The sequence below is a fragment of the Marmota monax genome, unplaced genomic scaffold (genome assembly GCF_021218885.2).
Source record: "Marmota monax isolate L192 unplaced genomic scaffold, Marmota_monax_Labrador192_F-V1.1 WCK01_AAM20220418_F8-fsc00304, whole genome shotgun sequence".
NCBI classification, from domain to species: domain Eukaryota; kingdom Metazoa; phylum Chordata; class Mammalia; order Rodentia; family Sciuridae; genus Marmota; species Marmota monax.
Window position 1 is genome coordinate 1,303,828 of NW_026694168.1, and position 24,976 is coordinate 1,328,803.

General features: G+C 31.5%; 1 protein-coding gene across 3 annotated transcripts in view; it reads left to right on the forward strand.

Annotated features, from left to right (window-relative positions):
* Positions 1-24,976, forward strand: part of LOC124107713 (ubiquitin carboxyl-terminal hydrolase 15) — a gene marked incomplete at its 3' end in the record, with an annotated part of 108,825 nt that overhangs the window by 75,789 nt on the left and 8,060 nt on the right. For all 3 annotated transcript variants that reach the window (XM_046465878.2, XM_046465879.2, XM_058585995.1), the window contains 3 exon segments: positions 18,963-19,136; positions 21,926-22,084; positions 22,162-22,386. In XM_046465878.2, coding sequence (XP_046321834.1) covers positions 18,963-19,136; positions 21,926-22,084; positions 22,162-22,386 — 558 coding nt within the window.

The following is a 24,976-nucleotide window of genomic DNA, read 5'->3' on the forward strand; positions in this document are numbered from 1 at the left end:
ATTTTATCAATAATTGTTTTCAAATACCGTTACTCAATTATGCTTTTTCCAAGTTTTCTTGTAATTTCTTTAAAATTGAATACATTCATGAGCTTCTAAAAATAGTATAAAATAACATTTCTACTGATAGTGTATTTTAGTATAACCACTTAAAATAATTCAGTGAACCTAAAAAGTGTGAGTTGTCACTTTAGTACATCAGCTAGTCTGATATATCTACAAAAAATGGTATGTGTGAATAGCATACCAATTTTGTATGTGTTTGAGAATGAGTGATGCTTAGTCCATTAGTCGCTTTGAGATAGTGAAATTGTTTAGTCACCCATGACTGAAAACTAAGCTAAATGTCATGTAACATAATTGTTATTATTTAATTATATCAGTACTCAGTATTTCTCTGATGTAATAATGGTATGAATATTAACTTTTTTAGTGGATAACGTATTGCCATGTAGTTTCAGTTTATTAAATTAACATTTATTTAACATCAAATATGTGAAATATTTTTGGACTTGTATCCTGACCTTTATGAATGTTATTATCTAGACATTGTGACTTTTAAACTTTTTGCTTTATAGCATCAAAACCTTTCTTTAACTTAAAGTTTAATTGTATCCCCAATATTTAAGCAGTGGTAGTAGTGAAATTGCTTTGGTTGGGTGGAGTTCCCAGAAGCCCATCTGCGTATCTTTATTTTCCTTAATTTAACGGCCCCAGAAACATTCTCATGGAATCCTAGGACTCTGAGGGACAGTTTGAAAACCAAAGTCTAGCTTTAAAAAATGAACAGAAAAACCACATAAAAAAATTACAAGTTAGAGCAGTCCTAAGGAGTTATATACCGGGATTGAAAACATGGATGTCCTGCTTATTAACTGTGTTGCCCTAGACAAGTTATTCCCCAACTCATTTTTGTCTTTAAATGATAAGAAAATAATAGTATCCATATTTTAGGAGTTTTGCAAGTGTTTAAGTGAGTTGTTAAATATAAAACTCATAGAATAGTGATTAGGTTGATACTATTTTTGTGTTAGTCTTTTTTTTTTTTTTTAATTAAAAGAGTTAACCAGAATGACTCCTGAAATATTCTGTCTTCCATGGCCCCAACATTTGTTTTCCTTTTTTAATAATCTCTTATTCCATTTTGACTAGACCTTGTGAATGAGAAAAAGGAATTTGATGTACTTTTTTTTTTCCCACTTAGTGTTGCTGCATTCATGGTTATTTATCATCTGCTCCATTTCTGAGCTGTGATAGTTTAGGTTTCCATAGGCAAACTGATAGACAAAGAATATAATAAAGTATAACTGTTTATTTATATGCAGTCTTCAGGGTGCTCCAAAATTCAAAATTCTTCAGTTCAGGTTATCCCAGAACTCAGCCTCTTGAGTAGTTACCACCATGTCCTGGAGGTACAAATAATATATTTAAAAAATAGTTTTCTAGTGCCCCAAATCTATTACTTCATCTAAAGAATGTCCAGTTTTACAGTTTGCATTTTTGGAGGTAATTTGAATTAGCGTTAGTTCGGTAGATTCAGGAGCACTCCAACCCTTGTCTTTTTCATTGTCAAGGCCTACCTAGGAGGCTCATGATTGGCTTCCTGGAAGAAGCAGCTCTTCAGATGGATTTGAAGCAAGGGAATGATATGGTCTTTTCCACTGGAAAGCAGCACAGCGTAAGATGGTTGTTTTAAAACTCTTTACTTGACAGGGCCCCTTAAATAGATTGTAGGAAGTCATTGAGAAAAGTGAAACTAATCAGGACTTGTTTATTATTCTTGTCATAAAATAGAAAATGAATCGAGATTCCAAGCATTTTAAAAGTTATCTTTTTTTCTGTGATTTGTTGAGTTAGAAAAAAATTTATTAAGTTTAGAGAATGTTAAGTAGAAAATTTGAAGTTCTTTGAAACACTTAAATTTAAGAAAATGAGTAATACTACACAGAAATAGCATTCTTAAAAAAAAAAAAAAACAACACTAGGTCTTTATTAAAACTTAAAAAGTCCTTACTACAACTGTCATTTCTATGTTATACTGCTTCATAGCTTGAATATGATTAAATATAACACTACCCTACTCTTACCTTGAGAACTTCTTTTTGCATTTATTGGAACACAAATTCTCAGAAGTCTACTTAGACAAATTAGCAACCTTATGTTAAAATACATATATATAGTTTCCATCAAAAAAAAAAAAAAAAACTTTGCCCCCTGAGTTATATGACAGTTTTTTTTTTTTTTTTTTTTTTTTTTTTTTTAAGTTGAGGATCTTCTAGAGAATAATTTCTTTTGATAAACTGAGAATGTGGCTAACTAAAACTTCAAACTGTTTCTTTCCAGGCCAAGTGTTTAGTCTAATCCAGGATATTGTTTGAATTTCTTCCAAGTTATGTGCCAAATCTTGCATAGCAAACTATCGTTTTAAAAAATGTTGATCAGGCTAAGAATATACTGGTAAAGCGCTTGCCTACATGCACCAATCCCTGAGTTCTTTCCCCAGTGCTACCAAAAACAAAAAAAAAAAAGTGTCTCTGTGTGTATACACACGCACAGATATATTAAAAAATCTATTCAGTCATCTATCAGATGAAAAATCAAGTCTTCTTTCCATTTTTAAAAAAGCAAAAAAAAAAAAAAGTGGAGGGACAATCTTGCATTAGAGCCATTCGCTTTCTCAACATGGACATCAAAGAAGTATCCCTTCCATTTAGAAAGAAAGAAGTGGGTGACGAAGGAGAACCTGTATTCTCAGGCAGATTATTTTAGGAAAGAATTTGTATAGTATAGTTCTGTAGGAATTTAATATTTACAACTGGGAGAGAAATGGTAACTCTAAAAGAATGCCTTTGTAGTTACGTAACTTGGTTATTAGGGATTTCTTCTCATGAAAACATGCCTTTCTTAAATGGGGGAAGGAAATCGGATTCATCTGCTCTTTACCTTCTCATTTAATAAGTAGATCTCTCTAGGACTAATGCTTTTATTTTTCAATTAATACAGACTTTTAAGTATTTTTTCTGTCCCTCATTCTATGACAGGAAAATGACATGAGTGTAGATCACAGAGACATAATTTGTTTTAAGGATTTATAAATAATTGCATCCGCTTCTAACATACAAAATGGTTTTATATTACTCTGGCTAAAATAAAAAAAAGCCAACACCATAATAATATAGCTGGCCTTCCCTGGATTCAATCAACTGCAAATAGAAAAAAAAAATTTTAACACATCTATACCTAACTTATATAGACTTTTTTTCCTTTCACTATTCCCTAAATATAGTATAACAACTATTTATATGGCATTTATGTTATATTAAGTATTATAAGTAATCTAGACATGATTTAGAATATAAGAATGTGCATAGGTTATATGCAAATACAGCACCATTTTATGAGACTTGAGCATCTGCAATTTTGATATCCATAAATATCAAGAGATGAGTATATTCTTATTAGATAGTATTATAGTGATCACATCTTACAATACACATCTTGTATTGATTGTGATAATTATTATTTTAGTAAAACATAAGGAAAAACCTAAGAAATGTCAGTCAGTGATGTATAGTGAGAGCTCAGTATTTACCTACCCACCACAAGAAAAGAAAGGAAAACTGGTTCCAGTTTTACTTCTGTTACTTAAATCACACAGCTTATTTTCTTAATTAAAATAATACATCCTCATTTACTAAATGTATATTAATATCATTCAACACTTTTTTGATTGGAAGATTCTAAAGTGTTTCGGTTTTATATTCTAAATTATAAATTGGTATGATTGAATGGTCACTAGAAAATTTAGGAGATTGGACTGAAATATTCTTGAAAGAATGAAAGTTATGCCAGATCTCTCTTGGAGCTTGTTTTGATGTCCATTGCCTATTTCTTTTAAAAGTATACTTTTAAATTGTAGCCAGTCAAAACTGTGCTTATTAAAGGCTCTTTTCTACTGAATTTTGTTTCTTTTAAGACAGTTGATCTTGAGATCATCTTTCTGTTTTAGTTTATAAGTAGAAATAGTTTTATGATTATGCTTTTTTTAACATGATCAACTTTCTAGGTGTCATTGTCACTTTCATAGCAAATGTTTTTTTAAGTTTAGTATTCTGTTAAGAAACATTGCAAAATATTATTAATCACTTTTTTTACAGTGATTTATAAACAAAACTATTTGGGACAGGAAAGGGTTAATGGTTGCTGAAACCATTGTAAATGGTAATATCTAAATTACTAGCTATAATACCCTTATTAAAACATGTAGCCCAGTGTTGAAGTTGTAGTCTCGGATAATAGCAGTATCCTTTTTTGCATAGTACAAGCTGTTTTTCATATCATTTTTAGTTTTTTAACTTTCTCTTTTCAGAGGTCTGTGATTTAGGGCCTAAGCATGCCTATTTCACTAATAAAGAAATTGAGGCAAGGAATGTTCAAGTGACTTTCCAGTTACTAAGATAACTTAATAAATTGAAATTGAGTTGTTATTCAGAACATTCTGAGATAATGTATTTTTTTCAAATTATGCTAATCAACTGTTAAGAAATGCTTTAAATACATTTTATTTTATGGTGGTAAAATATACAAAAAAAATTCACCATTTGAACCATTTTAAATGTATAGTTTAGTATATTCACATTGTTACACAACCATTAAAAATAAGTTTTTTAGTTGTTTTTGTTGTGCTAGGAATTGAACCCAGAGCTTTGTGCATGGTAGGCAAGTGCTCTACTGCTAAGTTATATCCCCAGCACTTGTTAACAATGCTTTTGAGGCCGGGCATGGTGGCACACACCTATAATCCCAGTGGCTCTGGAGGCTGAGGCAGGAAGATTGCAAATTCAAAGCCAGTCTCAGCAAGGGTGAGGCACTAAGCAACTCAGTGAGACCCTGTCTCTAAATAAAATACAAAATAGGGCTGGGGTTGTGGCTCAGTGAGTAACGACCCCTGAGTTCAGTCCCTGGCCACCCTCTGCCACCAAAAAAAAAAAAAAAAAGCTTTTGAGGTGAGGATTAAACCCAATAGAATAGTGTTTGCTTGACTTACATGAGACCCTGGGTTCAATACCTAGGACCACCAAATAATTTTTAAAACCACCCCCAAAAAAAGTTTTTATATTTATGCCAAGAGAATGGTCTCTATATTTCATGATACTCCCATAAAATAGCGTTATTGTTTGGTTATAGCTCATCAATTCCCTTAAGAAGTTATACAAACACTTATTTATTTAATGGTAATAATGTTCAAAATAGTTCAAGTACTCCTTTTTGAAATTGTTTCATTCTTCTGAGCATCACTGGTAGGTATTTTTCCTTCTTGAATAAGTTGGTTTTCAAAACTAGAAATTATTGAGAATATTATATTTGGAATATTGTAGGTAATCAAGCTAAATAATTTTTCCACTAAGATACACTTATGATGTTGTTCATTTACTCAGCAAATATTTCTTGAGGCCCTACTGAGTGTCTTTTTCACTCTGAGCACAAATTACAACATCATGAACAAAGCAGTTTCTATTTCCACAGAGTTTACAGTCTAGCAGGAGAGATAAGCATTAAATTAATCATAATTGCATTAGGCATCAAGAAGAGGAAACAATGGAATGCTGTGAGTGAATCACAAGAGCCCAGAAAACACCTAATTTACACTGGGCATCTTACTCAGCAGAAGTAACATTTGAGTTGGGCATAGTGGCACACACCTATAATGCCAGCAACTTGGGACACTGAAACAGGAGACTTGCAAGTTCAAAGCCAGCCTGAACAACTTAGCAAGGCCCTATCTCAAAATAAAAAGTAAAAAGGGATGGGGAGGGCTGGGGTGGGTTGTGGCTCAGCCGAAGAGCGCTCACCTAGCACGTGCGAGGTGCTAGGTTTAATCCTCAGCACCAAATAAAAAATAAATAAATAAACAATATAAAGGTATTGTGTCCAACTACAATTGAAAAAAAAAGGTGGGCTGGGATATGGCTCAGTAGTTAAGTAACCCTGGGGTTCATCTGAGCTATGACCAAGGAATAGGTAAATTTGGCAGGTGAGAATTAAAAATGATATAAAAAGTGCTCTAGGAAGGGCCAGTTTGAGTAACGTATAAAATGACAAAAGGAGAATAGGACAAATTAAATTTGAAGATATAGGCCAAAGCCAGAGCATACAAGGAGAATTTAGATTTTAATGCATCATAAGGGTATTGAATATTTCAGGGTACCATTATCTTACCTAGATTACTGCAGTTATCTTAGCTGGGTTGTTTGGGGGATTTTTGTTTTGTTTTATTTGCTTTTACCTTTAATTCCTGTAGTTTGTCCCTTAAAAGAACAGCCAGAGAGATCCTTTTCTGTTGTTATTGCTGACAACACTAAAAGCGGAAGCCTTAAAATAGTGGAAGGCCTTATAGGATCTGGCCCCTGATGTGTCTTATATTCTATTATTTTCCACCAAGCTCACTTCATTCTATCTTTACTAGCTTCTTCTACATGCCAAAAATATTCCTGCCTCAAGGTCTCTGATCTTGCAATTTCCTATACCTGTGATGGTATTTCTCTAAATATTTATTTATAGCTTTACTTTCTTATTTTTGTTAGATATTTATTACCAGTCAGATTCTTCTCCATTCACCCTATCAAAAAAAAAAAAAAAAGAAAAGAAAGAAAGAAAGAAAGAAAGAAAAACGGGTAACTGCCCTTTCCACATTCCATTCAGCACTCATCACCTACTGACATGCTTTTCTTATATTTGTCTTTTTTCTTTCTGTCTCCCTCTACTCCCAACACACACACACACACACACACACACACACACACACAAAAGCTCCATGGGTACAGGGATTTTGTGTTAGTTACTACTATAGCTTCATTACCTAGAATAACACTTGGCATTAAAAAAAAAAAAAACTCAAATTAATGAAAGGTGAAGTTTCTAGTTTCTGTCTTATACATCATGATGATGGATATAACCATTTAGCAAAATCAGGGTAGTGGGAAAGGAGACATGGTAGGAGGACTAGATTCAGGGTGGGGAGAAGATATGAATTGATTTTTGGCATGTCTGTTTTGTGTTGCCTATGAACCATCTAAGTAGCTAGATCAGAGGTAGGTGAATATTCTTGTATGGAATATTAGATCAGAGCCTAGGCTGGAAAAAAAGAAATATGTTATTATAGGTGGTATTTGAAATCATGGAAATGAATGTATCTAAATGAGGAGGTCTGTGAAATAGAGGTTCTAGAACTAAGCCCTGTAATGCAACATTTTAACCAAGAGAAGACACTGAATGTTGAAGTAGGAGAAAAGAAAGATTATGGATGTCATTTCTAGATACTGCAGTGACTTCCATTATCTCCAAAATATGAGACCAGATCATCAGCTAAGAATTGAAAGGGGAAGATTGCTCAACAATATTGAGATCTCATTTGAGATTGGGAAATATCAGTTTAGAATGATACAGATTTATTCACTTAAGATTTTCTCCAGCACTGTTTACATGGTGTATAAAATAGAAAACTGAGTTCATCTAGGGTTGGACAGAGAAAAGGGGAAAAGGATTGCTCTTAAATCAACTAATGTTCTTGTTTTATATATTTAGCTGACCCAGCAAATATCCACTGAATCTCTACTATGTACCCAACATTGTTTTAGACAATGATAAAAAGAGAGTGGCCATCCTTTAGAAGTTCATAAACTAGTGAATGAAATAGACATAAAAACAAACAAGATATGATAGCATGAGTAGCAAAATGTTATGGAGGCAAAGAGAGCCATTCGGAAATAAGTGAGGCTTCACCAAAGTGACGTTTGAATTGAGTTTTAATTTTATTTGGTGGAGTATGTAACTATCCATTATGACTTATATTTTATTCATCTGATCATAAAATAGCAGAGAATTACCAGAAATACAAACTATATCGTTATAGCTTATGTATGTTTCTACATATTTTTTTCACCATAGAAATCTATACATAAGAAATCTGTTTTATCAAAGTAAAAACATTGTTCATACATTCAATAAATACATACTTAAATTTCCTACATGTTAACTGTTGATGCTTTTTCATGTATGCAAGCTCTAAAAAGAGGTGTACCTAAAATATTTTGAGCTATATGTAATGCTTATTCATAATGCTTCGCTTACCAGGTTTCGTATATACCAGACAATACTGCCTCACTTGCATACTAGATTTGATATATAATTGATGCATTATGAATAATGCCTAGGGCTTTTTAAAGTATAATATGCTTTACCAGGAGAAATCAATCTTTTTAAAATAAATTTCTGACAAAAATATTACTAGTAATTAAGTTAAAAAAATACTTTGAGATTCCTCTTATGCTTAATAGTATACAGTATATTGAGTATTGCACAAAAAATTTCTGTTGCCACATTTATATCACTGTCTTTCTGGAAGCTCCATTACCTTCCCCAAAACTTGTTCCGTTGTTGTTCATTCTTTGTTCCTTTAAATTCACATTTTTACTGCTCCTTTCAGCTTATATACATGTCTTTTTTAATAAATGAGGAGTGGTGCAAGGGGGATCCATGACCTTGTAAAGAATAGTCTGTGCTTTCTATCTGCTTTCTTATTTTTCTTCAATCCACATCTTATTTAAATCTATCAAGTGCCTAGCAGGATAGGTAAAAGCATGGATTTGAAATCAGACTGCTTGGATTCAAATCTTAGCTCTGTCATTGGCAAATTGTATGACATTGAATAAGAAACTTCCTAGTTTCTTCATCAGTAAAGTGAAAATTTAATTGTTTAAGAAGTGCTTGATGCATAGTAAACAGTATATAAATATCAACTCATGTTGTCATTGTGATATTATACCACTCCATAGAAATTTTGAAAAGGTCATTCTTGACCTCCTTGTTTGCTAGGTTTTCTGTAGCCCCTTTACCTTTGAGAATTTGACGTCCATTTTTACACTGGCAAATCCTGAAGCTGTCTCATCCATAATTCTCCCTCCTCAGTTTCCCTCCAGTATGAATCTTTTAAATGGACATTGATACAGATATAACCTACAAATAACTCAAACATGTTTACTAAGACTAGTCCCAGTCCTCTTTATTTCTTATACTTACTCTTGTAACTACAATTGTCCACCCAGTAACCCACGTTAAAACATGAGATTTATCCAAAGTTATTTTCACTCTTAAATAGCAGTTATATCCATTGTTTCCTCCAACAGGACATTATTCCAATACTCAGCATTTTTAAGGTGAACTATAAAAATATATGCCAAGTCATTCCTGTTGCATTATTTATCCTCTTCCAGCCCATTTAGTACACTGCTTCCAAATACATTGTTTTGAAAAGAAAAATGTGATTATAATATGTTTAAAGTTTGTTTACCATCCTCTGAAGAATAAAATTCATACCAGATCCTGATTACTTTTTTACCCAAAATTACTTTCAATTCTTAGAACTCATTAAGTTTCAAAACTCTTTGCACATATTATTACCTCTTCTTTAGTTGTCTTTCCTATACTTCCCCCTTTTCTTCTATCCCTTCCTCCTAGACAAAATATCCATTACACAGAATCATGAAAGTAAAAGCTGTCTTTGGTTTTTTATATCCCCTATATTTAGTATAATGCCTGATGTATATTAGGACATTGTTTCTCATGATTTGCCTGTGGATTTCCCAGTGTTGATCAAATGAAATAACTATAGAAATTGAAAATGGTTAAAATTTTCTATAGCAATCTGATAGAGCAATTTTATAGCTATTAAATCTAATTAAAAAATCAGACTTGGCTTTTGTATATTGTTTTTTAGTTTTAATTTTCCTACTGGTTTGTACACAAAAGTACCAATCTTTGATTAAGTAATTAAAAAAAAATTAGTCCTTCCAACACAAATGTTTTGAGAAACACTAATTAGAAAAATTATTACCAGAAATGTTTGGAATTCAACCTGTACCAGATTTATGATATTTTTAGAGCTGCCTAAACTCCAAAAGAACTCAATAATTTAAAAAAGAATTAAAGTATGTAATAAACAACTAAAAACTGAAACTTCTTGCAACTGAAAAAAATACCAACATAGAAAGTCCAAGAAATCTGATAATACTTGGATTGGGTCACCATGTTAGTCATAATTTGACAGGTCATACCAGCACTGCAATAAAAATAGTTCCTTGAATAATTTTACAGTGAATCATATGAGAAAATCCTTTTAGAACATATTTTATATACTTTCAGAGGCTTTTGAAATAATGATCTTTTCTTAATAAATACTTGTTGAGTGATTAGGTAAATTTGAAGTTTTCAGATTATGAAAATAGACATCTTCATAGTTCATGCTATCACATGATGTTTAAATTTCTATTTCACTTCAGCTTAATTATTATCAGTTATGGGCCTAGTGTAATGAAATGACAAAGAAATATATGGCTTGGTTATTTAGAATGTAATAAGTCAGTAAAACTTAAAAAAAATTCTGCTGCCCCTTCTTATATGCCCTTGCAAGAGAATTAAAGATTAATAAATCATATAATTCTTAATATTCAGTTACTTGAAAACATTTTTTATTGAATATTATCTGCAAGGGATTGAATACCAATATTACGTACGTTTGTGTGCACGTGCGCATGTGTGTGTGCATGTGACTGTATGTATGGACACATAAAGAATCTTTTTCCCTTAAAACTTCTATCTTGCCTGCCAAAAAGTTAATATTGGCATTTATTTCATTGTGAGCCTGTTTTGAATTATTAATGGGCTAAGAGATGGTTTCTAAAATATTAAAATTATTTATAAACTTTAGTTTTTAAATATAGATGTAACTTAACATTGTTTCTTAATGTTATTATAGAACCATTTGGTTTTAGCATGCTTTCCATAAAGTGAATACCTTAACATAAAATCAGTCATAGTCTGTTGCTAAAAAGTAAAAAAATAGTTTAAAAATCAGAATTGCTGTCATAGTCTAGTGGTCTAAAGCCTGATTTAAATACACCTTACCTGAAGCTTATAGCTTTGTTGGTATAATAATAATTTATAGCCAGAACTTTCAAATTTATCTTTATCACAAAGGATCTTCTGTCCAATTTCTTTCAGCTTTCAATATGAAAATCAGTGATCTTTACATAATCATGACGTTTTTAACAGGGACATCTATAGTTGCAGGATTACAAGGTAATCTTTTTGACAAACTTAGAATTAGTTTTCCTCAATCCTATAGATGAGGGGGAAAGGATTGACATTTTTTTGCTAACCAACAAAGTGTATCCCATCATTTTTCGTATTTCCCAGAACTTTGATAATAATTCTTCATTGAATTCAAGTAACATATAAAGAAGATATATCATAGAATTTGAAGGAAGGGGAAACAGTGGGACTTTTAATTTTATTCATGTTGTTAAACCTAGGGAATGAGTAATTAAATAAAAATGATAGAACAGCATCTAGAGTATGTAGTTCTTGATTTTACCAGTTAGTTATATAGAGAAGAAAACACAGCAAAAGTTTTTAAAAATAGATAAGAGGAAAATTATCTCCATCTTTTTAAAAAGCTCAAAGAATAAAAATGTAAATCAAGATAGAGCTATAATTTTGTTTACTCTCACAAAATATTTGGAGATCTTCAGAATTAATCTCAAATCTCATATGAGATTTGACTTTTCTAGAAAAAAAAATAACAAAAAATAAGATCATTAAATTACCAGAAAGCTTATTTTTTAATCTATTTGATGATGGCACAGGCCTATATTTTAGTTCCATTGTGAAATCTTACATCAGACTTTCTAGTATCATCCACTGTTTTGGTTTGGTTTGTTTTGGTTTGATTGGTTTTTTGAATTTTACAAAACTAATGCCAGTATCCCAATATTAATAGAATGCTTTTAAATTATGGCAGTACCTTTTCAGAATACTGATACTGTTCTCATGACAAATTGGAAAACAACCGGCAAATTTAAAAATTCTTTATCCGTCTAACCTTAAAATTCAGGGTGGAAAAACATATTTGAGGGTATTCTAAAATGACATTTACTGTGAATTACTTTAGGTTTTATTTTTTAAGTCATAAAAATAAGAATGAATCCCTTATTTTAGATTGGGTTTTTATTTTTACGTTTGGTCAGTTTGAAGGTGTAGCTATTTTTTAAAGGGTTGTGAGTGGCATTACATTTTTATCAGTTACAGAATGAGTTGCACAACTCAAAAACTTTAGGTAATCAAAAATTAAGTTTGTTTTCTTTCCTGTTCTAGTTACCGGTTTACTAAATAGTGAGCATACATGATCACTTGAGAATTGGGCTTCTGGAGCACCTGAACAGAAAGGGAGTGGTTCATATTCAGCATTACAAAAGACAACTTTCTCTTTTTGAAGGGGATTACTTTGGCTATTTTCCAGGTACTGGGGAAATTCCAGTTCGTTACAAGTTATGGGATGGCTATTAATTATTCATTTCCTAAAATATGTTGATTACAGACTTGAGATTTGGTTATATAGTAGGACTTTGTCTTCATCAGTTTAAAACAACAACAACAACAAAATCTACATTGAAGTTTATAGTGAAATACAAAATTGAGACTCTTACTTGTTACTTATTTTTTTAGAAATATCAATCTTAGTGATCAGAACATATATAGTAAAAGACTAAGTCTTTTACTTTCAAAAAGTAAGAACAGTAAGTTTTGTGCATGTGTATGTGAAGAAAATATGTAAGATGCTTTGCATCTTCAAAGCAATTAAACAATAAAAGAAAATTATATTTCCCATATATATTAAAGTTTTAGGATGTTGGGTTAAGGAAGGAAGTTTGTAACTAGATAGTTTTTATGAAGAATTAATACTTTATGAACAATTTGAATGTTTATTATTTTTTAACAGTTCTTCAGGGTTGCAGTGGATGAAGGTGTGTATACATTTGAACCATAACAGCAGAATGTCTTTTGATGAGACATCTGATTATTTAAGAGAATTCTCTTTAGAATTTTCATGTCTAGTTCCAGGGTGAAGATTTTAGGGAAAAGAAAAAAAAACTGCATTTCAAAATATATTTTTTTAACTTATCTTTTACTTATACAGAGTTATCTTATATATATATATATATATATATATATATATACACACACACACACACACACACACACACACACACACACACATATGTGGGGTATATACAGTAGTTATTTTCTTCTACTAAGGAAATCTCTCAGGTATTATTTGGACTATAGTTATTTTTGAACTTGTAGAATTTTGGTGTAGAGTTATAATGGGTCAATTTAGATGTCCTTTTTAGTCTGTTGTTTTCCGATTGCTTTCTTACTTGAGGAATGTTTCTTAGTCTCTCTACTGTACAAGTTTTCATTTACTCACACACTTTAATTGAGCTATGTGTCAGGTACTGTGCTAAATTCTGAGGTGTAAATTATAAGACATGGACTCTGCCGTATAAGTAAGTTGAAGGTGGTATAGTTTTAGCCCTGATGATGGAATATTAGTTTTTGTTTGTTTGGTTGCTGGTTTTTTGTTTTTTGAGGTGCTGAGGAACTTGTAACTTTGAGAAGATGCTAAAGTAAATTTAAAGAATTTTAAGTGTGAATTTCTTACAGGGGAAGAAATTTCTAAGGAGAGGAATGAATACATGTGAAGGTGCAGTCTTAATACATTAAGCTAAGGCATATATCTTAAGATTCATAATTCAAATACAAGGATAATCTTAAACTTGAAATTTATAATGTGAAATACATATATATTATAAAATGCATGTAGAGAAGAACCCCATAGCCACTTCAAAGAACAGATACGTAGCAGTCTCTACTCACTAAATGATTAGCTTGCGCATACACCAACCATTCTTACCATTCTACGTAGATCAACAGCCTTTCATTCATAGTAGCTTATTTCCTGAACCTTACCTTTAGTCATTCTATCACAAATGCTAAATTAGTAAATTCCAAAAGCCTACCATCTACTAAACATGTTATTTCGTTTTTTAATCCCTAAATCTGCAAGTGCTCTTGCCAGTTTTGTACACAATAAACTTGCATTAAAAATACTTTACCTGGTTAATAGTACCTATTCATTAATAGAAATTTTTTACTTTTTAACTTTTGCATTGAGTTGGAATGTAGGTATAGAACCTTTTTATTCTGTCTGGTTACTGCTTTAATTGTAACATGCTGTTTGACAAAATGAGTTGAAATTTTAAGACCAACTCTAGGCACAAATAATGATAGAAACAAAATATGGCTTAAACATAAAAGCATTTTATGATCAGTCACATTGCTTTATAGGTAAAACTCATTTTATTAGAGTTGAAGTACAAGATTTAGTTCTCCCAAAGCACTGAGATTTTGACATTCATCTTTGTCAGAGAGTTGACTTCAGTAAATTAACAAGAGACATAGCTCCAAATAACATGAGACTAGTAGACATGTTTAAAACTCGGACGTATTTACAAACATAGCATACTTACAGTGTATCCACAAACTAAATCATACTGTTTATATGTTTATTTTTTATGACATATTTATACATACTCTCAGTTTTTGCTAAGAACAATTGTGTTGTTAAGAAAGGGTGAGTTTTGTTATTTTACAGACCAAGAAGCATTGAGAATAAGAGAGATATTCACATAGACACAACACATGTTAGATGACTTTTATATCATATCATTTAAAGTATCTTACAAACTAAAAGGAAAATGTCCTACATACAAAGGACTTTTAAAATATGTGTCTTTAAGAAAGGAAATTGTTTTAGGACAGTCTCATCTAATAGAAAATGATACTTGTATAGTAGAAAAGCTTAACTCTGATTATGGTTTTTATTATTGAACTGTATAGAAATTACTATTCTGTAAAGCACTGTGTTTTATGGCAGCCAGTCCAATTGTACAGTTTTCTTGCAGTAGTCAAAGATTTTCATCTTTTCAAGATAGCTTGCATAAAAAGGATTGAATAATGAGTTACATGAAGTATTACAAATCAAATTATATTATAAAAATATTTTAATAAACTGACTTTCTTCTTCCAGAATGGTGGTACTGATTACTAGTAGAACATCACCCGGGGCATGTAAATATTTTAGTTGTTTGATCTTTTTTCCAAATATGTCTTGAAATTTATACCAAAAATTATAATGAAATTTTTAATATTTTAACTTCATCTTATGCTATTTCAAGAATTTATTCCTCATGTAGTGGTATTTTCAAAATGAGGGAGGAAAGCCTGACATCACCTTAGTTTTTAAATAAATAATTATGTGTTAGTATGTATGTATGTATGTGTGTGTATATTTATTTATTTATTTATTTATTTATTTATTTATACTGACTATTGAATTTCCATATTTATGTGTGTTTTTGCAAATTGTTAGATAATTGTAGCTTGAGAGTTTCTTAAAACATTAAATTCCAGAAATAAGAGGCTTGTTTTGGCCCATTTAGGACTAAATAGCTAAAACGTAGATACTAGTTATGGTATCTTCATAGGTAATTTGTATAATTACTTCTCATTAAAATTATTTTTGGCTGGGGTTGTGGCTCCATGGTAGAGCACTCGCCTAGCACACGTGAGGCACTGGGTTCAATACTTAGCACCACATAAAAATAAAATACAGTATTGTGTCCACCTACAACTAAAAAATAAAAAATAATTTGTGTTTCTTAAATAGTGTGTTAACAGTGAATCATAATCAGTTTCAAACTAACATGTGTCACTGTGAAAATAAATGCTAGTCTAAAAAGTCCAAATACAGAAGTTCATTGCAAAACAGATCATAGATTAACTAAAGATCAAATAAAGAGTGGACGTTTTTAACATGCATTGCCCTTCTTTTGGTTTCATATTCAAGTACTTGGAGATTCTTTTTGAGATTACTCATTACAAGTAAATATATTTTTGCTGCATCTAGTAATATTTTATTTGAAAATAAATTATTGAGCAACTGAACCTAACATTGAAAGAAAAGAGTAAATCTGAGAAAATAAATGCATTAGTAAAAATAGGCCAAAACATTTTTATTAAGCACATATTTACTATACACATTCTAAGGGCCAAATGAAGTAGTGCTCAGTGCTAGAGGTGTAAATATAAAAGTTATTTTGGTACCTGCTTTCCTGGAGGCAGACCATTTGTCAGACCATTTTGTTTGTCTTTCCTTGTCAGACCATTTGACAAGACAGACAAACTAAAAATTAAAGCTATAGTTTATTATAAAATCAGTGCGGAAACATACAGGAAGAAACAAGTATTACGAAGGCTTCCCAGACACAATATCAGAATCTTCATGGATTGGTAAACATTAAGTAAGGCAAAAAAAGGTACATTTTCAGATAGCTAAAGTTGCAAACTTAGGATGCTTAGAGGTCAAGGAACCACAGGTAAACTAAAATAAGGCTCAATAAAGTGGAACAGAAAAGATATTGGCAAAAGATTGAGGGTACATAGGTGGGCAACAGACCCATTTAAGGATTTGGTATTCTAATCTGAAAGCAAGGAAAGCCATTAAACAATTTGTAGCAAGGAAGTAACTTGGTAAAAGATCATCCTTGGGCTGAGGTTGTAGCTCAGTGGTAGAGCACTTGCCTTGCACACGTGAGGTGCTGGGTTCGATCCTCAGCACCACATAAAAAAATGAACAAAATTATTAAAACAAATCACCCTTGATGATATATGAAAGCTAAAATAACTTTTTATCTTTGCAAGATAAGGATATATGTGAATAATTAAGTAAAAATAACTCAGGAATTATTTATATTTACACAACTTGGTTCTTTGAGATTTGGTAAAACGTAAATTATGTTGTTATGATTGCATTAATAGATGGTAGTGGAATATGTTATATTCTTATCATAACTCTGAGCTGATCAAATATAAAGACTTGAAAACTAATTGATAATTGTTGGAAATTGCTATTCAATCTCCCTTCACTTAATTGTCTTTTAACATTGATCCTATCTGTGCTAATTCGGTGATATAAGATGGCATTTATGCTCTTTATAGCTGTATTCTAGATTGCCTGGACCTCCCTCTCCCAAAATGTTTTACACTAAAAGTTTTATACTGAATTTGGGTTTATAATTAAAAGAGGATGTATATAATAAAAAAGAAGAGAAAATTAAACTCCAGAGGAGTATGAGATAAGGAGAGGTGTTGAGATAAAAAAGAAATTAGAAAGGATAATATCCTTTCCCTTAGTTGCCTCCTACACTGTAGCCTACTTCTGTCTTCCTCTTGCTAATATAAATAAAAATTTTTACGCTGAAAGTGATATGTAAATGATCTTAAACTGTATAGCCCATCCTAGATATTTTTAACTGTATAAAAATCTGATAATACAAATTTCATGGCACTATAAGTAGTTCTCCTTTTTGCCTTGAGATTAGGGGCTAGACTACTAATTTAGACAATATTATTCTTATAATATAGAAAATTCCTAAATAGATACTGTGATTACTTGAGTAAACATAAATTGATTTATAATTGAAACCACAAAATTAAGCTCCATAATTTACTTGAAAGACCTGAGTATAAGTTGAATAAGTTTATTTTACAGTTTTAGCTCAAAAAGATAGTTTATAATTCACAACATCTGAGTTATCAAAAAACCCCGCAGACTGAATCTTTCACCCTGAGTATATTTAATTTAATAGCAAGCACTCTTTGAAAAACTTTGAAAGTAAAATGTTTTACACTAAATGTTTTACACTGAATTTCCATTAATGTAAATCCAGGTTCTCATCAAACTGGGTCTTTACTATTTTACATGCAAGCAACTAGCTCCTTATGTAGCAATTTGTCATTTGACTCCAAGACAAATATTTTCCCTGCAGCAGGGGAAAAAGGAAAAAAACTAATTACCTATATGGCTATATGTCTATAGCAGACACTGCATTTTTTAGGCATCTCATTAATTAAGTAGTAATATTTGTATTAAAATCAAATTATATGGTATCGTCAGCTTAAAGTTATTCTATCTTGAAATAAAATATTGTGGAAACTGAATTTTCATCTATTTTTAAAGAATATATTGTTTTATTTAGAATGGGAGAGAGTTGAAGAATTAAATTACTCATAGTTTTTATTTTGCCATAGAAGAAAACTGGATTGTATTAAAACAAGAACTGAAAAAAGTGAGAATACACTTACCCAGAGTCTACATAACTGAAATTTATTTTCTCAGTTTCAGCTAGTTTATACTATTCCTTATAAAGGTAGTTGGCCAGACGGAAGGCTTAAAGGCTGCTCTTTAATGATAAGTAACTAATAGTGGAAGCAGTAAATTTAGTCATCCCTCAGTATCAATGGTAATTGGTACCAAAATCCATGAATGCTCAAGTCCTTGATATAAAATGATGTATTATTTGCGTATAACCCATGCACATCCTTTCATATGTCTTAAATTATCTCTAGATTACATAAATTCCTGATATATATGCTGTGTAAATTTCTGCTATATTGTAATGTTTAGGGAATACTGAAAAGAAAATAGTCTCTATATTCATTGTAGACACAATTTTTTTCCCCAAGTATTTTTCTATCTATGTTGGTTGAATCTACAGATACAGAGAGCCAGCTAAACCTCTTTTTTTAAGTTAATTTCTTGCTTGCACTCTATCTTAGTTTTTACCTACTCAGGCTAATTTATAGGTTCCTGGGATGAGTAGACAATCCATAATTTCTACCAATCAAGTAAAAGAAGGAAAGAAAACTCTGAGCTTCTCTCCCAGTTAACAGGTAGTTTGCTGTGTTTAAAATTAATGCAGATTTCACAGCAACAAATATTAACATTTCATTTATTATAAATAATTTATTTGAAATTTGGGAAATGAATAGTTGAGTGCATCATTTCAGTGTTTATTTGAACAGTAACTTCTTAGTGCTAGAGACCATCTTATTTTTTTCTGATTGCTGTGGCAAACAATTTGTTTCCCTTTAATTTTAGCATGTTTTAAAAAAAAGTGTGTGTATGGTTACTTTTACTTGAAAATATATTTTATTCTTTGCAGTGTTTGAGCAACACACCTCCACTTACTGAGTATTTCCTCAATGATAAGTATCAAGAAGAACTGAATTTTGACAATCCCTTAGGAATGAGAGGCGAAATAGCTAAATCATATGCTGAACTGATCAAGCAAATGTGGTCTGGAAAGTTTAGCTACGTCACCCCAAGAGCATTTAAGGTTAGTATGATAAATACATTCTCAACAAGAGTGATATCATCCCCAAGAGGGCAAAAACTAGTTCCTAGAAGAGAAGGATGAAAAATAGTAGCTATCACAATGACTTATAAGCCCTTCAAAGGAGTACAGTATGGATGGATGGATGGATGGATGGATGGATGGATGGATGGATGGATGGATAGATCATCTGTGGTATAAAATTTCAGATGACAGAGTGGGTGATTAGTTTTCAGAAAGTCTAAAAAGGATTTAGGAGGGGGGAATAATTTAAAAAGACTGAGAAAAACACTGGTATGATAGAATTACTACAGAGAAATAGCAGTGAGCATTTATTTGCATAGTTATTTTAGAATACATCTCTGAAAAATCTACATGACTATTTCATATTATACAACCTTAAAAAAATAAATTTGAACATTTCATTAAAGTCTAAGAACTCGAGTATTTCAATAGTCATTGCGAGTTTGAAAAATTAAAACTAGTCTGCAAAACAGTCACTAAATATGAATGTGCTTCCAATGTAATTCTTAAAGTCAAAGTTTATTCAAATTTGTGAATAGATTGCTTTTTAGAATCAGTAAAATTACAAATGATTTTTCATTCAAACAAGAATTAAATTAAAATTTGGCTTTATGTGTTAAAAAGTTTTCCTAATTAATTGTAATAGGAGTAGGATGAGAAAGTATGTATTTTTGAAGAATAAGCAATTATAATAAGCCATAATTTTTACAATCAACTTAAATGGTATTCATGTAGGACATGTACTAAGTAACCGTATACTACTTCCTAAAAAGTAAGAAGCGACTAACAAATCATGTACCCCTACATTTGGACAGACTAGTCTAGACAAACCATCTCAACACAACCCTCATTCCAATTAGTTTTGTTAGATTTTTTTTCCTCTTTAAATTTTATGTAAAAATGCAGGCTCTTGATATTTGACTTCTTTCATATTATGATTTATTTTTTTTATTTATTTTTAGTTTTAGGTGGACACAGTATCTTTATTTTATTTTTATGTGGTGCTGAGGATCAAACTCAGTGCCTTGTGCATGCTAGGCGAGGGCTTTACCACTGAGCCACAACGCCAGCCCCTCATATTATGATTTATATTATTACATTTCTTTGTAGTCCAATCAAAAAATAGTATTACAAAACTAGGAAAATTGAACATAAATATTATTGTTATCTTTGTGAGATTCTTCCTCTTTTTACACACAGAAACTGAAAGATTTGTAGTTTTTTCCCCAGTGGACCCAAAGCAATATGTTACTAAATTTTTTAAGTCTTCAGTGTTTCCCAATTTTTTGTACAATATTTTATTATATGTTCTCCTTGTTCTTTTCTCATGTCAACATTTCTCTATTTTAGAGAGTAGTTATTTTCAAAATTCTTTTAGATGTATGATTATCTGTATGATAATAATAGCCAGAATAAAAACTTGTCTTTTATTGTCTGCCTGACAAACATTTACAGGAAGAGGCAATAGGAAAACCAAGAGCTAAAAATTAAGAGTGCTGAAAACTCCTTTGACAAATAGTGAAATGGCAATTAGTAACAAATAAATATAGGACCCATAATGATCAATATACATTTTGGGGGGTTTTGTTTGTTTTTCATCTATACATTTTTTTAAGGAGTCCATGTTCTGTTCTGTTTTGGCCTAAATAAGCTTCATTGAGGACTGGGATTGTAGCTCAGGAATAGAGTGCTTGCCTAGCATAGGTGAGACTGGGTTCAATCCTCAGCACCACATTTAAAAAAAAAAAAAGTGAATAAAATAAAGGTTAAATTCTAAAAAAAATAAATAAGCAAGCTTCATTGAATGTATACTGGAATGCAGAACAAAATATATGTTCCTATTTTGTATATATACATTTTCATTATTCACAATAGTTATATTCCTTAAATTTATTGCAAACACTGAATAACCATACTAAACTGTTGCTACTAAGGAAAATATAGGTTTTGATTCTATCAAACCTTCTAGTTGTAACATTTTCACATTTTCACCAACCAACCAGTGTGTCATTTTGTTTTATGTGTATTTTAGTTTAAAGACCCTTATTTACCATGTGTGATGGTGCATACCTGTAATTCCTATGGCTCATGAGGCTGAGGCAGGAGGATTGTGAATTCAAAGCCAGCCTCAGCAATTTAGGCCCTAAGCAATTCAGCAAGACCCTGTCTCTAAATAAAATATAAGAGGACTAGGGATGTTCACAGTGGTTGAGTGCCACTGGGTTCAATCACTGGTACTAAAAACAAAAAAAGGAAAAAAAAAACTTGTTTAATATGTGTTGTTGATTCATTAGCATTGAATTCATAGCCAACAGCACTGTAACTTATGTCTGAAGGAAGCTTATCTAACTATGTTTTCTCCAAAAGGTACATCACAGCCTCCTTCTAGCCAACACTTCAGCACTATGTATGGGGGGCTCTTTAAACACTGAAATAACCAGAAGACAGCACAGAAGTGTGAAAAAAAAATAGCACTAAATCAACTACAAAAAGACATTTGTTTATATAGTATGAGAGCTAAAACAAAAAGGGGAGAGGATCACTTTGTTTCCCAGCTGAGAATGTGCATGTTAGATGACTCAAATTTTTCACCTCTCTGAGGATATCCATAATGACTGCTAAAGTGTTTTAATTTTATTTGAGGGTTAAAAATAAATTTTAGCAAGTAGGCAACTCATAGATATGGAGTCCATGAATAATAAGAATCAACTGTAGAATTTTAAAGGAATCCTGACTCTGCTGAGTTCATGGTTTTGTTTTTCTCACAGACACAGGTAGGACGTTTTGCACCCCAGTTCTCTGGATATCAACAGCAAGACTGTCAAGAACTATTAGCTTTCCTATTAGATGGACTACATGAAGATTTGAATAGAATTAGGAAAAAACCATATATACAATTGAAAGATGCTGATGGAAGGCCTGATAAAGTAAGTTTCATGATATTATTGTCTGCATTGTTGCAGTTCTATAATACCTCTATAACTTGATCTTATTTTCTTTATAGGTGGTTGCTGAAGAAGCCTGGGAAAACCATTTAAAAAGAAACGATTCTATCATAGTAGATATATTTCATGGCCTTTTCAAATCAACTTTGGTTTGTCCTGAATGTGCTAAGATTTCAGTAACATTTGATCCTTTTTGTTACTTGACACTTCCATTGCCCATGAAAAAAGAACGTACCTTGGAAGTTTATTTAGTTAGAATGGATCCACTTACCAAACCTATGCAGGTAAGTAGTGATTATTTTCTGTACATTTGTTACTTTTTATCAAATATTATAGTGTTGAGTACTATATAAAATTAGTTTTGAAGCTGGGCCTGGTGGTGTGTGCAATTTAGGAAGCTGAGGCAAGAGGATTATAAGTTCAAGGTTAGCCTGGGCAACTTGGAAGACCCTGTCTCAAAATAAAGTTTTGAAAAGGACTGGGGATGTAGCTCAGTGGTAAAGCACTTGACGAACATGTGCAAGGCCCTGGATTTAATCTCTAGTACTATATGTAAATTAAAAATTAGTGTTGAATCCTAAAGCACAGTTTAGTAATAATGTTTGTGTAGTGTAAATGTACTATAAGCTTAACACTTTGGAAATTAGTATAATTTTTAGAATCTTGAAAGGATGAAGGATGTCATGTAAAAAGTATTCTCAAAGACTTTTTCTCATCAAAGAAAACAGACATTGTTTTACAGTGTTGAAGAATATTAGCTTACAAAAATGAGAAATGGAAATTTAGTTAGATTAAAATATTTGATTCAGTAATGTTCTAATCTTTAATACTTTATTTTATCACATATTGTTTATCCTATGCAAAATCACTGGTAGTAGGCATTAATGATCATGTTTGATTGCATAGTGTAGTGTTATAATTGAACTATTTCCTATTTTGTGAATAAAATCCTATATTTTCTCCCTTCTTTATCAGTGCTTTTCTGAGACTTGACCCCTCCCATCGAAAGTATCTCCTTTCTCTTCCTACCTCCCCTAAATTCTGTTAACAGCACTTAGCAAATTTTATTTTGACCTTTATTTGCTCTTGTTTTTCTTCCCTAGACCATAAGTTATTTGAAGATAGGAGACTTACAAATCTTGTTTTCGATGCTTAATTTGTGTATGTTAATGCAACAGTATACAAGCAAGGCATGGTGATACACACCTGTAATTCCAGCAACTCTAGGAGGCTGAGATAGGAGGACTCAAGTTCAAGGCCAGCTTTTTAGCAGTTTAGCAAGGCCCTGAACAACTTAGAAAAAAATTTTAAAGGCTGATAATGTAGCTCAGTGTTAAAGTACCCCTGAGTTCAGTCCTCAGAATCCCTCCCCACCAAAAAAAAGTATTCACAATGCTGTATTAGGCACAAACAGTATAAAGTTTTTGTTCACTAAACAAGGCAGATATGGTCCTACTTCAGAATATTGTTTTCTCTAAATCCTTAGAGTTCCAGCCAGGTAGCTCAACTTTGTTTGGTGCCTAATAGTCACAAAATCTATATGAAAGTTATGCTCTGAACAAAATTATGATTTTACCACTCAGGCAGGAAATTGAGTTTACTCTTAACAAGAAAAGGATATTTACAACATTCTGAAAAATAGTTCTTTCATTCAAGGTAACTGAAGTCTAGTTGTAACAAATAATACAATCCCATATATAAATTTCACCCTTTTTTTTCTGCTTCTTTATGTTTCCTTCATGAACTAATCAAATCTAGTGACTTTATATCAGTATTTTGTTAAGTAGTGCTGAGAACTTACCCTTATCTATAAGCAGGACCAACAAAGTACTGCTTTTACTTTTTACACTTTTTTTTGTGTTCATACTTGATAATAATATATTGTCTTTAGGTACTCTCTTATTCATTTGTTTGTAAATGCAGAATTGTCTACATTATTTTCAGTTCTATCAGTGTTAAACTATACCATTACCTCACTAGCTTGTAACTTTGCAAATACATGCCAATGGAGCAAAAGAATATGAAAAATTAGTAAAAATGTATTACAACAACAACAAAAACGTAGATGTTTTATTTATGTTCAGCACATTTGTTAAAGACAATACTTTTCCAGGCTAATATTATAAAATAATCTGTTATATAGTGACAGGTTACATTAAAGCTACACATTAGCCCTTAAGGTATATGGTGAATGTTCTTCTGTAATTTGGCTTTAAATCATTTTCCAGCATTGTGAATTTCATTGAGTTACTTTTTTACTCACTTGGTGACCAAGAATATTAATTGTGGGAGTTAGGTCCACGATCAACACAGGAATTGGATTTGGGTGTTGTTTATGTTCTTTTTTAGAGGGATGGGGGTGGTATTTTTGTTGTTGTTTTTTGTTGTTGTCATTTTTTTCCTCTTAAACACAGCTTCCATACAAAGCGATATCCTCATTAACACTATGGTTTAATCAGCTGGTAAGGAAGTGAAATTAGCTAACATCCTGTTACTGAAGTTGATTTAGGTTATATTAGTAATCATATTGAGGATGTATTATATGTTGCTCTCATACTCTAAGGGGTTGGAAATATGAAAGTGTTTCTAATCCTACTTCTTAAGAAGTTTGTCATAGAGTGTGAGAAGTAGTATGACAGTACCACAGGAGCTCACGGAAAGAATAATCTGCACAAACTGATATACGTGTGATGAATCATGAAGAATGATTAGATTTTAAGTAGGTAGCAGCTGGAAATGAAGATATTATAGGCCAAGAAATTGGCATGTACAAGGCCTGAAGACAAAAGAAGTCATGGCCCTACTTTTAAAATTTATAAGTAGCTAAAAATATGGTAAGCAGGAACTTTACCAATGAGTATCACAAAGATGTTT